Raw genomic sequence first — 13,803 nt, forward strand, 5'->3', positions numbered from 1 at the left:
TTTTTGTGGTTTTATACGTAGGCATAAATGTTCTATAAAATATAAACTTTATTATTTGAAACACAATTATTTAAAATGAGGTTAAATGCAGCTGAACGAGAATCTTTTCGAAAGCGACTAAAAATATTTTTTGTAAATAAACCTAATATAAAAAAAAAAAAAAATCGTAAATCATTTTGAAAAGGAAGGATTTGCTCGAAGTACAATATAAGATAACCTAAAAAGACTTGAAACTGTTCAATCATTTTTTGATAGAAAGCACCCTGGCCGTCCGACATCCTGGACTAGAGAAAATAAAGCCCAATTAACGAGACTTGTCAACAATCGAAAAGGGGTCAGTCAGAGAAAAATAGGTATTAAATTCGGTGTAAATCAATCGACAATTGGTTGTCAGTTAAAAAAAATGAATATTAAATATAGAAAACGTGAAAAGACTCCAAAATACACTATAGAACAACAAATAAAGGCAAAGAAAAGAAGCAGGAAACTAGTTAACCAACTCTATAACACAAAATCGCTTCTAGTCATCAATGACGAAAAATTCTTTTGTTTTGCAGGGGACAACATGCCTGGAAATTCTGGATACTACACAAACAACAAAAAGACATGCCCAGAAAGTGTTCATTTTATAGGAAAAGAGAAATTTCCAAAAAAATTATTAATGTGGATAGCCATATCTGACCGTGGTATGTCCGAGCCATTGTTTCGCACTTCCAAGACTGTAGTGATCAATTCATCAATCTATATTAATGAATGTTTAGAAAAACGACTTCTTCCATTTATTTTCAAGTATCATGGAAACTTTGACTATTTATTTTGGCCAGATTTAGCAAGTTCTCATTATTCTAAAGATTCTCTAAATTGGATGGACCAATATGTCTATTACGTTGATAAAGAATCCAATCCCCCAAATGTGCCTCAAGCACGACCAATTGAAAATTTTTGGACATTTGGCACAAAAGGTTTACGAGGGAGGTTGGCAAGCTTCAACAGAGCAAGTTATGATTGATCGCATTAAACTAAAACTACAAGAAATTGATTTAAACTTTTTACAGTCGCATATGAAAGGCGTCAGAGCAAAATTGAGATCAATTGCAGATGGTGGTGTTTTTTCATATAAAAAATAATATATTTTTATTAAAAGATAAATGCTTTATTTAAAAAAAATATAATAGTAGTTTGTTTTTTTATTTATAAATAAGTTATTGACGTTTTCATTTTGTCCGATAACTTCCGCATCACCCGTTATGCTGTGTTAGTATTACTTGTTAGCTTTGAATAAACGTTTTGATGTAAAATTGGTAATTAGGTGAGTACGGCCAGCAGATACGTAAGTTTCATAGATTTCTATATTTTTCAACATATAACTAATTGATACATCATTACAAATATAAACTTCAAGTAAACGTTTTAATTTAAAATTGGTATTTAGGTGAATGTGGCAAACAATTATGTAAGTTTTGTAGGTTTCAATATTTTTAAATGTATACTTTGTTAATACATCATTATTAGACCCGCAAGCCGCCGCCATTAGCCGCTAGCCGTCGCCAAGCACTGCTTTATTTTTAGCCAGCTGTGAAAAATGCCTTCGCCAGCCATGAAAATAAGTCACCATAGCCAGCCGTTAAAATCATAGTTAGTTAATTGATTTAAATCTTTAAATAAGTTTATGTCCAATTTTTTTTTTAATTCTATCATATCACCTATCACCAATCGCTTCGTAATATTGTTTTTAGGTTTAACCGTGGAATTCCATGAGTCTCGTGTTAATATACCGTATGTTCGAATACCTTAATTTTCGCGCTATAAATAAAGTCTCTTGCAGTCCGAAAACAGTCAATGTTTATCCATAAAAAAAAAAGAAAAGTTGTGCGCAATTTAAACTTTAAAATGAAAAGAAACAATCATTCTAAAGGTCCGAATTATCATTATTGCTTGTATTTATATATATATATATATATATATATATATATATATATATATATATATATATATATATATATATATATATATATATATATATATATATATATATATATATATATGTAATAAAAAATAGATATTGCAAATAATGACTTTGAAATTGGTCATTAACATATACAAAATTATACAATCTTACCAGTGGTAGGCTGTGTAGATTCGACTAAAATTAAATTAAAAATTGTACACAATATCATTTGAAATTAATTAAAATTGAGGTGCAACAACTATACTAACAAAATGAAAATAAACAATGAAAATATAACTATAAAAAATATAAAGATAATATATTTATAAGCAACATGGTTATAAACTTAGTTTCTCCGCGCAGCGGCCTTGCTCGGCAAGGTTTGTGTTTCGGAGTTAAAGAGTTGAGAGAGGGTTGCACCACGAATAACAACTAAAAAATAAAAACACAAAAAAATGAGTAGCATCCTCGACTGTAGTGGCCCCCCTCGGGCCTTGGGGAGGTGAATAATCTAAAAAAAAAAAAAAAAAACTTATTAACAAACAACAAACTTATTAACAAACAACAAACACAGATAAAGATAGTATAGATGAAAGATAGTATAGAATGAATTAGATGAATGTTTACATTTCCGTCGCATGCGCACTAGGTGGCAGGAATTCAAAAACCGATTTGCAAACAGTGAACGTTTATTGAACAAATATTTATGTAAATAATCTGCATTGTAACTTAATAAGATTAAAGTTTTTTAAAAACTCCTAAAATATAATGCCTGACAGTTGTTGTGCTGTAGGGTGTATGAAAAAAAGGATAAAAGGCGATAAAAGCTTGAGTTTTTACCGAATTCTTTTTGGAAATACAGAAGAATCAAATAACAGAAGAGTTTTGTGGTTGCAAGCTTTAAAACGTGAAAACTGGTCAACAAGTATGATTGACAACGCAAGATTATGTAGTAAACATTTTATTTCAGGTAATTAAATAATTTTTTTGATAACTAGAAGTTTTTACAATGTTATTATTATCTTTGTTTCAAACAATGTTTGTATTTAATTTAACATAACTTCTTTTATTTTGATAAAACAAAAGAAGTTTGCATTTTTATTTTCTCTATTTAGGAAAAAAATCGGACAATCCTAATAGTCCTGATTATGTTCCATCTGTTTTTTTATACAGACAGCAATCTTTTTCAAAAAAACATCAAAGTATTGAAAGATTTGAAAGAAGCTGTAAAAGAACAAAAAAAAGTACTGAAGATAATTTATCTCAAACAAGAGCTGAAAATGAACAGATGTCAGTTAACATGGATGCAGTAACATCTGTTGACCCTTTCAAATTAAATCAAGGTAAATAAGTTGTAATTTAATTTTAAGAAGTTACTTGCGTTCTTTGATAAAATAAATGGTTACATGTTTATTTTTTTAGAATCTCAGACTGATGATGTTAATTTTGTTGCTGAGCTACATTCCAAAGTCAAAACTTTGAGTATAAACAATGTTGAATTAAAGATTACCTTAAACAAAGCCATAACATCAGCATATGTTTCTCAGTATATTTCATTTGAAAAACTAAAAGATGATAATTCACTTTTATCTTTTTATACTGGTTTGCCAAATGCAAATTTATTTTTGTGGTATTTATCATTATTTAATGATTTTGTAAAACTAATGACAAATATACCAATGGAAGACCATTTATTGTTAATATTAATGAAAATCAAACTTGGATTTTTAAATAAAGACTTGAGCTTTAGATTTGGGTTTTCTGAGTCAACAGTTACTAGAATATATAGAACTTGGCTTCCAATTATTGCTGAAAATGTAAAGTTTTTAATTGTTTGGCCAGAAAAGCATGTTTTGAGAAGAAATTTGCCAACAAGTTTTTGCAAAAAGTTTTATAATTGTGTTGCAATAATTGATTGTATGGAAATATTTATTGAAAGACCTTTTAGTCTTCATGCTCGAGGCCAAACTTGGTCAAATTATAAAAACAACAACACTATTAAATATCTCATTGGTATAACTCCATCAGGTGCTGTAAGTTTTTTATCACCTGGATGGGGTGGCAGAGTGTCAGATAAAGAAATTACAATTAAATCCGGATTTTTAGAAAAAATAACCCATAGAGATTGTGTACTTGCTGATAGAGGATTTACCCTTGTTGAAGAATTTGCTACACAGGGAGGGATTTTAAAATTACCAAAATTCACCAAAGGAAAAAAGCAAATGTCTTCTGCTGAAGTCGATGAATCACGTCAAATTGCACATGTAAGAATTCATGTTGAAAGGGTAATTGGACGGTTAAGAAAATTTCGAATTCTTCAGAGCATTATCCCAATAACTCAAGTTGATTTACTTGACAATGTAATGGTAATGATAACATCATTAGTAAATATTAACAGTAGTGTTGTTCCTCCAAGCTCATAGGAGTGAAAAACCTTTTTTTCTTAAAAAAATTTTATAAATATAATATATCCTTCAGTTTATTTGTATGCATTCCTTGCAGAACCATTTACCTTTAGGGGCATTTTTTATTTCAATACAACTGTAATAAAACCATCCTATTTTGCAGTTTTTTCCATCGCATCCAATCATTGGGGTAAAAATTGGGCGTTTGCAAATGCAGTATGTTTGATCGGTCAAAAGGTTATTTGGATCATTTTTTCTAGACACTATTTCAGGTAGTAAGAATTTTAAAAATATTGTTGTCAACTTTGTTTCCAGTTTTTCACAAAAAACCTTATCAATTGGAACATTAATTAACATTGTATCGTTTTCATTTTTACCTTCGGTCCAAATGTAAAAATGGCAGTATGTAGTATTAGTAACATACATTTCTTGCTGCACTTGAAAGTAATACCGGTGTGTTTTCTTTACTGTATTGTCAAAATTTACAGGAAAATCCGTATCAGTTTTCCAATTTTCTAACCCTTTTCTATATTTATATGGGCACTTAATTTCCACTACCCCTGAACCATGACAATCAAACACACCATACTATCAGGTGAAGCACCAAGGCATGGATTTTTGTGAAGAACATGCAATCCAGTTTCTGTAACAACTATATTTGTATGCGTTTTCGCGACTAGTTGCTTGTGAGAATTTATGGCTTTAGTCTCCATTTTTTTATCATAACTCGTAGGTTTTGTAATGATTTCTGCACTGTATTGCATCACTGTGTTTATAAACGACTTAGGGTATTTATCAACGTTTATGTTATAAGCAATTTTCGATAACGATGCGGTTATTCTACCTGCCCTGTGCAACTTCCAGATTCTGCTAGCGCTTTGAATCTTTGTAACTTGAAGTAAATTGCTGTATATGTTAAAACTCTGAGTGATTTTGTACTCCTCGTATGATTCCGCGCAATATTTTGTTAAGGGGAAATATTCAAAATTAATTGCTGCAGGCAAATATAGTGAAGTAAGTGGTTCCGACAAATTATATTCATTGTAACTGTCATCCTCTTCTGCAGTATCTGTATCACTACAATGTTCTTTGCTTTCATTTTTAATGTCTACAGACTGAAGAATAGCAGCATTCTTATACAATTTTTTGAGTTCTAACAACTTTTTTTTTTTACTATCTGAAGTTGGTATAGGATCCTTAAAGCTGTAAGGTCTTTCATCCTGTGAGTTTTCATTGTCACTAATATTTGGAAGAGTTTCATGCTTCTTTGGTCGGGAAAAATTGATTTTTTTAAGTGTAGCTGGCGTTGCTGATTTACGCGATTTTTTCCAACTGCACAATTTGCTTGTGCAAGATATTTTATTTATACCAAGCTGTGCACATGCAACAAGCTTATTCTAACGTTTTAGAATAAGCTTGTTGCATGAATTCTAAAAGTATTCAGATTCACTCCACATTTTCTCTTGCGTGTTTTTTTTTCTATCCTGCCAGTGTCCTTCGCGTCCGAAAAAATTTAAACGCGCTACGTCACTTTGAAATTCATCTATACAATAAGTAAAAAACATTACCTTATGTTTTTTAAGTGTTTCTATATATAGGAAGATATTATAAATGTTTATTAACATTTACTTATTGTTTACTATTTTCTCTTTGTGATTATGTAAATATTTTTGTAATGAATAAACCCAAAATTTATGTGGCTTATACTTACGAAATCTTAAAAAATCTGCAAAAAGCTGGGTAGGATCTAAACAAGAAATAAATATTAGACATGCTTGTATAATGATTTAAACACTAATACACAGATAAACTTTATCTGATAAACTTTATCTGATAGACTTTATCATAAAGAAGTTACAGATAAACCTCATCACAGATAAACTTTATCACAGATAAATTTTATCATAAAGAAGTATATAATCCATACATTATAAAAGACAATAACAATGATATGTTTTATAATAAACCGCATATAAATAAGTATATTACATACTTCATTAGTTTAATCTTAACAAAAAACTTCTTAGTGTTTTTAAAATATTAAATGTTAGTGTTTTTAAAATATTAAAACTTTTGCTACTGAAACATTAATCTTTTTTTATATGTTAAATAAAAATTAATTAAGGTTTTACATTAATCATTATTTATGGATTTGAAAATAGTCATTAATACTATTATTATGAATAAAAAAAATTGAACTTACTATCTGTTAGTGCAGCAAGAACATTTTTGTTAATATTGTCTATATTAAATTAAATCTAATAATATAAATCAAAATAATTCAAAATAAGATTTTTATTTGAATCGCCCCCTTATCTGGATTTCGGCCCCACCCGGATTTCGCTTACCAAAAAAACAACAACAACAGAAAAACCGAAATAAGGTACCTTAAGTCCAACACCAGTTAGACTAATTGCTTATAATTATTTTTCGTTGAAATTTGGCATGTTTATAGAAAATGCATGAAGCAAACTATTTTACCAATAAAAAAAGCGGACTCTATAATTCTTCGACTACAAATCCACGTGACAACATCAACCAAATTTTCATGCAAAATTCTCAGCAAAATACTCCATATAAAAGTATGGTAGCGATACATAATAGTTATATAAAAATTAAGCCAAACCTTTCTTCTTTTCAAAAGTTGTCAAGGTTTATGTATGTTTCTAAAGAAAACCACCTCAAAAAACCGTTTGCCTAAGGCTACCTGAAAAAAGTGGTACACTTGGTATAACACTAATTAAACTAATTGCTTATAATTATTTTTAGCTGAAATTTGGCATGTGCATAGAAAATGCATGAAATAAACTATTTTAATAATAAAAAAAGCGGACTCTACATTTCTTCGACCACAAATTCATAAGAGAACATCAACCTAATATTCAAGAGCAAAATATCACATAAAAAACTTTAGTAACCGTAATAAAAGTTTTTAAAAAATCAAGATTAGCTTTTCTTCTTTCCAAAAAGTATCTATGTGTATATATGTTTCTAGAAAAAAACTCCACAAAACTACGTCTGCCTCACGCTGCCTAAAAAAGAGTTAAAAAAACGAGAACCAAAATTTTAGCATAAAAATCGGTTCCGTAAATCGCGATTTACACGTACCTAATATATATATATTTATATACAGTTCGTGAACGATTAAATAAATTTGTTTCCATTGAAAAAAAAAACTGGAACAATTTGCTTGCTCAAGGATCTGAGATGGATTCCTGTGTCCAACAGCAAATCTAGGGCTGCTACATCCAAAGCATGGGACTTCATGGGTCAACTAATCTTGAAAGATTCAAGAAACCAAATTAATCAAAATTATTTATTTAATAATCAGTTGTACTGCAGATACTGTTTCGAAAAGCAATCACGTGTCGATGAAGGTCGATTATCAAAGGTATATGTTACTTCAACAATGACATCTTCTGGTAACCATCTAAACCATGCTGTTTTTAAACATGGAAAGACTTTTGAGCAACCAGTTAGTTCTAAAATTACTAATTGGGTCCGCACTGTACAAAACAATAAACCAGCACAAAGTCAATTTGAATTCAACAGAGATCTTTGTCTGTTAATATGTTTAGATCTTAAACCATTTAGTTCAGTTGAAAGATCTGGGTTTAAAAGTTTTTGTTCAAAAAATACAGCGTTTCAGCCCCCATCATCTGACTGTATATCTGGATCTGCCCTAAAAAATGTTTATACTTCTGTTAAACAAAGAGTCTCAGAAGTTCTACAATCATGTGTAAGTGGAACTTTGATGACGGATGGTTGGACTGACAAGCGTAATCGTTTACCTTATTTTGGAATTCGTTTAAGTGTTGTGCATGATTGGCTGTTCAGCCAGTGGAGTTGCACACTTCTGAGCAACTTTATCGATTTGTTAAAACTGTTTTAAAAGAATTTTTTACCTCAAGATAAGCATTTTTTATTATTTAACACAACTGATGGTGCAGGTAATATGAAAAAATTATCAAAGCTATTAGGCCATGAACATATAACATACACCGCACATGGAATTCATCTGCTTTTAACCTCGGATGGCTTAAAAAAAATTTCAGCATTAACTTTACTAGTAAGGAAATGCAAAGAAGTAATAAAAGCTTTACATTTTAAGGGATATATGCTATCGAATGAAATTGAAACTGTGAAAGACGAGGAGTTGTTCAAAAGAATTACAACTCATGTTGACGAGCTAACAGCTGATGAAGAGGATCCAATTCTGGATTTTGAAATTGAAACTGAAAATGTAAGCATTCTTCCACAAACACAGCTAACTAAATCTGTTAGTCAAGCTGATGAGAGTTCACTTAAAGAGTATTCTGAAGAGTATTCACTTCTAGATTTTGACATTTTGAGCTAAAAATGATTTTGAGATTTTGAGCTAAAAATGATGTCATAAAAAGTCATGAGCACAGTTCTTTAAAAAATAGTGTCCCAACAAGATGGAATAGTACCTTGGAAATGATTGAATCTATCTCAGACCTAAAAACTCATGTTGATACAGTGTTAAAAAAAATTGGAAAGTATGATTTATGTTTTCTTCCTGAAGAGTTAGAACTTCTGCAAGAACTGCGCAATTTTTTATCTCCATTTCGAGAACTGACTCTACTTGTTAGCGAGAGAACACCAAATTTGTCTTGCCTTCCACTCATGGTAACTAAAATTAAAAATTTTTGCATTGTTCAAGTCACAGATTCTTCTGCGATAAAACAATATAAAAAGTTAGTTAGAAAATGCATTGAGAAATGGTTAGTTGTTGCTAATTTAGTTGAATTAGCGTGTTGTTTTGATCCAGCAATTTGTTGATGTTGTTTTAACGAAGGAAAAATGTGAAATTTTGTTAAAAAACAGCTATGACAAAATAAAAACTTCTTTATTTGGTTCAAACATTTTACCACAAATAGGAACCAATAAAAAGATTAACTTCTCTGCGTCATACATTGACAATAATCAAAATAGTAAAAGCTCAAATGCAGCTCAGGATTTTAAAAAACTTAGACTGACTTTATTACAGGAAACTGCAAAATCTTCACTAAACTCTGGAGCAATATTAGAGAATAGCAATGGGTTGCAAGCTGAAATAAATCTTTATCTTAGCATTTGTGATAATCAATCACCAGCCTTGCTGTTTTGGAAAAATAATGCAGAAAAGTTCCCTATTCTAGCATCCATAGCCAAGGTAGAAGATAATTTTATTTTTGACATTAAACTAATACTAGTGACAAAAATAACAGCAAACATTAATTTTTTACTGAAGTTTAATGTTGCTTATTTTACATAGTTTCTATTGTTTCAAGTTTATCTTGCATTGAGCATTGGCAGTGTACCTGTTGAATGCCTTTTTAGCACGACTGGTTTAATTTTGAATGGAAAGAGATCCTCCTTGGCACCATTTTAAATGAATGCAGTTTGTTTCATACACGATAACTATCCAAATGCTGGTCTATGAGCTAAGTCTTGCATTTTTTGAATTAGGACATTATTTATGTTTTTATTTCATTTTGATTAACTTTGTATTTCATTTATGAATATTTATTACATGCAAAAGTTTGTTTTGTTTTGGTTAATGCTGTCAGTATTATACTTGTATATATGTCATTATTATACTATAAATATATTATATATATATATATATATATATATATATATATATATATATATATATATATATACATATATATATATATATATATATATATATATATATATATATATATATATATATATATATATATATATATGTATATATATGTATATATATATATATATATATGTATATATATATATATATATATATATATATATATATATATATATATATATATATATATATATATATATATATACATCTGCATAGCAATAATAAATTAAATTAGTAAAAACACTTATCTAATTTTTGATTACTTTAACACTGTGTTTCACCATCAGTAGGTTCATCAGGATTCTTCATGATGAACCTACTGATGGTGAAACACAGTGTTGAAGTAAATAGCCAGCTAAGCAGGCAAAAAAATCAGGCGGCTAGCCAGCCACAAAAATGTAGGCTAGCCTCTCATGCCATCAGCTAGCCGGTCAGAATTTTTTTAGCCAGCCATGAAAGTAAAATACCGTGGCTAGGAGGTCTAATCATTATATATATATTATAACTTAAAACAAGTGTATTTTAAAGTTGAAAAATATTCCATTCACATTCCAACAATTTTAATTTATTTTCTTTATCTTTAGCAACCCTTACTTCGATAATTGGTGAGAGAATTTTTATATATATAAAATTGTTATATATATATATATATATATATATATATATATATATATATATATATATATATATATATATATATATATATTAATTGAAGGAGACTTGTATTATGCCATTTAATTCATATTCACTGTCGTCTATTCCTGCTGGTAAAGTTTTTATATTCTTACTTTTCAATATGATTTTAATCGTGAGGTTATGTTGTGTATTGTTTTTTTATTTTTTAGCATCATCATCGTCCATTACTGTTGGCAAGTTTTATATATTATTATTTTTCAGTATAGTTTTAATTATAAAATAATTGTAAGGTTGTTTTGTGTATTGTCTTTTATTTTTTAGTATAATCTTCATCCGTTACTGTTGGTAAGGTTTATATATATACAGTGGTGGCCAAAAGTCCTGGAACATCATATTTTATGTTATGAAATCAATATATTTGTGTGAAAAACAATTTATTAGTAAATTTTTTTATTTTTTTTAAATAAAATAAGTGTTTATAACAACTTTAAAGACGATAGGTACATGCACATACATGATAAAAGTTCAATATTTTATTGAAGCATAGTTATTGTCAATTACCATTTGGATACGTTTTGGCATGCTGTTAACAAGTTTTGTACAATAGTCTGGTGTAATTTCATGGATCCATACTGAATTGACTGCTTCAACTAAATCATTATAGGATCTAGGCTTTTTGGCAGCAACTTTTACTTTCATAATATACCAACAATTTTCAATAACATTAAGATCTGGTGATGACCCAGGCCAATTTTCAGGAGTTTAAATTCCTTCATCAGCAAACCACTTCTTTACAATTTTGGCTGTGTGGCATGGTGCACCATCCTGTTGGAAATAAGTGCAGTTCAAGATCTGCATGAAAGGTGGCAACTTCTCCTTCATAACATCTAAATAGACTTTGCTGTTTATTGTGGTGTTCTTGGGCATTATCCATAATGGCCCACGTCCTTTGGCAGAAATAGCACCCCAAACCATACAAGACACAGGAGCCTTGACACTGCTAACTGTATATTTTGGCATATATCTACAGTTTTCTGGTCTTCTTACAAAGTTGTTTGTAACATTAAATTGTTTAATACATAATTCATCAGAAAAAAGGTTTTTTTGCTGGCTTGCATGCCAATTTTCTCCAGTCCAATTTTTGTAGCGCTGACAAAATGTTTTTCAATCTTTTACTTGCTTGCATGCCTTCATTTTGAAATCAACCAAAAGCCTTCTTCTAACGGTTCGGTCACTTACTTTTTTCTCAATAAAAATTTCTTTTGAAATCTCGTGTGCAGATAGCCGTGGATTTGCATGGCTGATCCGGCCAATAAGTTTGTCAGTTCTTGAGGTGGTTGCTCTGGGCCTGCCTGATCTCATCTTTGAAGTAAAATTTAATTGGGGCTCTTCTTTATGCCTTTTTAAAGTTCTACTTACAGTTGATAATGAACAACCAAGCTTTTCAGATATTTCTCTTTGAACTAAACCTTGTTCATATAATGTAGCAATAATTCCTCTTTTTTCAGGTGAAAGTTCTGGCATAATATAGCTGATAAATTGCTTATGAATAATAAAAAACGATAATAAATTGCGCAATATACAAATATGTAACTATAAACATATTGCTATGTAAAAACAAAAGCATCAAACTTTCAAAATTTATACTTTAGATCAAAAATAAATTTTTTTGGTTGTTAAATGTTTTGCTCCAAGACTTTTGGCCACCACTGTATGTATGTATGTATATATATTGTTAATTACAAATAATTTTAAGTATGGTTTCAATTATTAAATAATTGCACAGTTATGTTGTGTATTGCATTTTTTATTTTTTAGTATCAATGTATTTTAGTATGATGAAACTGATAATGAAGCTGTTGACTATTGCATGAAAAAGATCCAGCTTGCTGCTGATGTTGTTTCCGGTGAGTTACAATTTAATTAATTTAATAACACTGCAAGTGTTGTGACTTGCCAAAAATGTATTGCAAATGTTGTGACTTGCATAAATAATAATGCAAGTGTTGTGACTTGCATAAATTATATAGCAAGTGTTGTGATTTGCCTAAATAATATAGCAAGTTTTGTGACTTGCCTAAGTTACATAGCAAGTGTTGTGACTTGCCTAAATAACACAGCAAGTGTTGTGACTTGCCTAAATAATACAGCAAGTGTTGTGACTTGTTAAATTTTTTGATAGACGGCTCTGGCTTACCTTCACGTGGTGTTTATCCTTAAAAATGATTAAAACATAGTTTCATTTTTGGAATTAATTATTTTAATCATTCACTAAAAGCCAAGACAAAAATATAATATATTATCTTTAAAATAGTTATATATTATTGTTATTTTTTTTTAATATTTTATTTATTATTTATTTTGAAACAGGAAATTTGTTTGTTAACCAAAAATGGCTAGCTCGTTAACTATACTGTATGGTCCTTACTTCTGTTAATGTAATAATCACATGAAAGACTTTATTATAGGTTTTTGCTATACTTGGTTAGAAAGATGACATGTTTTTTACAGCCAATCGACTTATAGCCCCACATTAGTAGTTGTATAATTTTTTTTGTAATATATATCTAATTAAATAATAATTTTTGGTTAGAAGTGGAAGGGGCATTAGAATACCCCTTTCTTATGACATATTTGGATACCCCCTCCCTTATACTCCACTCTCTTATGACCAAGGATGCACCACTAATGTATCTTTTAATCTAGTGGAATATGTTTTTTACTTCTTTGTTGTTGTACTTTAAATATTTAATCAGATATTTCAAGAATTGAAACATTTTTTGATATTATAGTACTAAAACATCATCAACATATCTACTGTGAGTTTTAAATTCACCTCCCATATTTGGTGGTTGTCTGGTATGAATTTATTTTTTAATATTTTTTTTTTTTTAGGTTGGGTGGAGAGGTGGGGAGGGGGGGGGGTAGGCAGGTGGTGGGCATACGCCCCTTCGTAATAGAAACACCACTTTTATACGTAAGATTGTATAGCATAGTTTTATATTGTGTACTAATTTTTCTCATTTTAGTAAAGATATAAATATTTATAAAATCAAATCGTTTTTGATCCTAAAGTGTGATACACCCATCGCCACCACACCTACTTCTATTGCTAACATTCACCTCTCGTATATTTTGGTGGTTTACTATAAATTTAAAACAACTTTTTTGTGTAT

The 13,803-nt window shown here is 29.5% G+C and overlaps 1 protein-coding gene and 1 long non-coding RNA gene across 2 annotated transcripts; both read left to right on the forward strand.

The window, feature by feature from the left end:
* Nucleotides 1–2,646: 2,646 nt before the first annotated feature.
* Nucleotides 2,647–4,430, forward strand: LOC136080466 (uncharacterized). Its single transcript, XM_065797129.1, has 3 exons — nt 2,647–2,918; nt 3,064–3,291; nt 3,371–4,430. Exons 1-3 carry the CDS (start codon nt 2,717–2,719, stop codon nt 4,369–4,371), a joined length of 1,431 nt encoding a protein of 476 aa, XP_065653201.1. The 5' UTR covers nt 2,647–2,716; the 3' UTR covers nt 4,372–4,430.
* A 3,023-nt stretch (nt 4,431–7,453) lies between these two features.
* LOC136080467 (uncharacterized) lies at nt 7,454–9,897 on the forward strand. Its single transcript, XR_010638472.1, has 2 exons — nt 7,454–9,529; nt 9,697–9,897. It is a non-coding gene; the product is annotated as an uncharacterized LOC136080467 (long non-coding RNA).
* Nucleotides 9,898–13,803: the final 3,906 nt, after the last annotated feature.

This window comes from Hydra vulgaris, chromosome 05, assembly GCF_038396675.1.
Source record: "Hydra vulgaris chromosome 05, alternate assembly HydraT2T_AEP".
Classification (NCBI taxonomy): domain Eukaryota; kingdom Metazoa; phylum Cnidaria; class Hydrozoa; order Anthoathecata; family Hydridae; genus Hydra; species Hydra vulgaris.

Bases quoted from the DNA above. Each gene is read 5' to 3' on its own strand.
- LOC136080466 (XM_065797129.1), top strand. From the start codon at position 2,717: ATGCCTGACAGTTGTTGTGCTGTAGGGTGTATGAAAAAAAGGATAAAA. The intron at 2,919-3,063 runs GTAATTAAATAA...TTCTCTATTTAG, and splicing joins TAGTAAACATTTTATTTCAG to GAAAAAAATCGGACAATCCT. The intron at 3,292-3,370 runs GTAAATAAGTTG...TTATTTTTTTAG, and splicing joins CCCTTTCAAATTAAATCAAG to AATCTCAGACTGATGATGTT.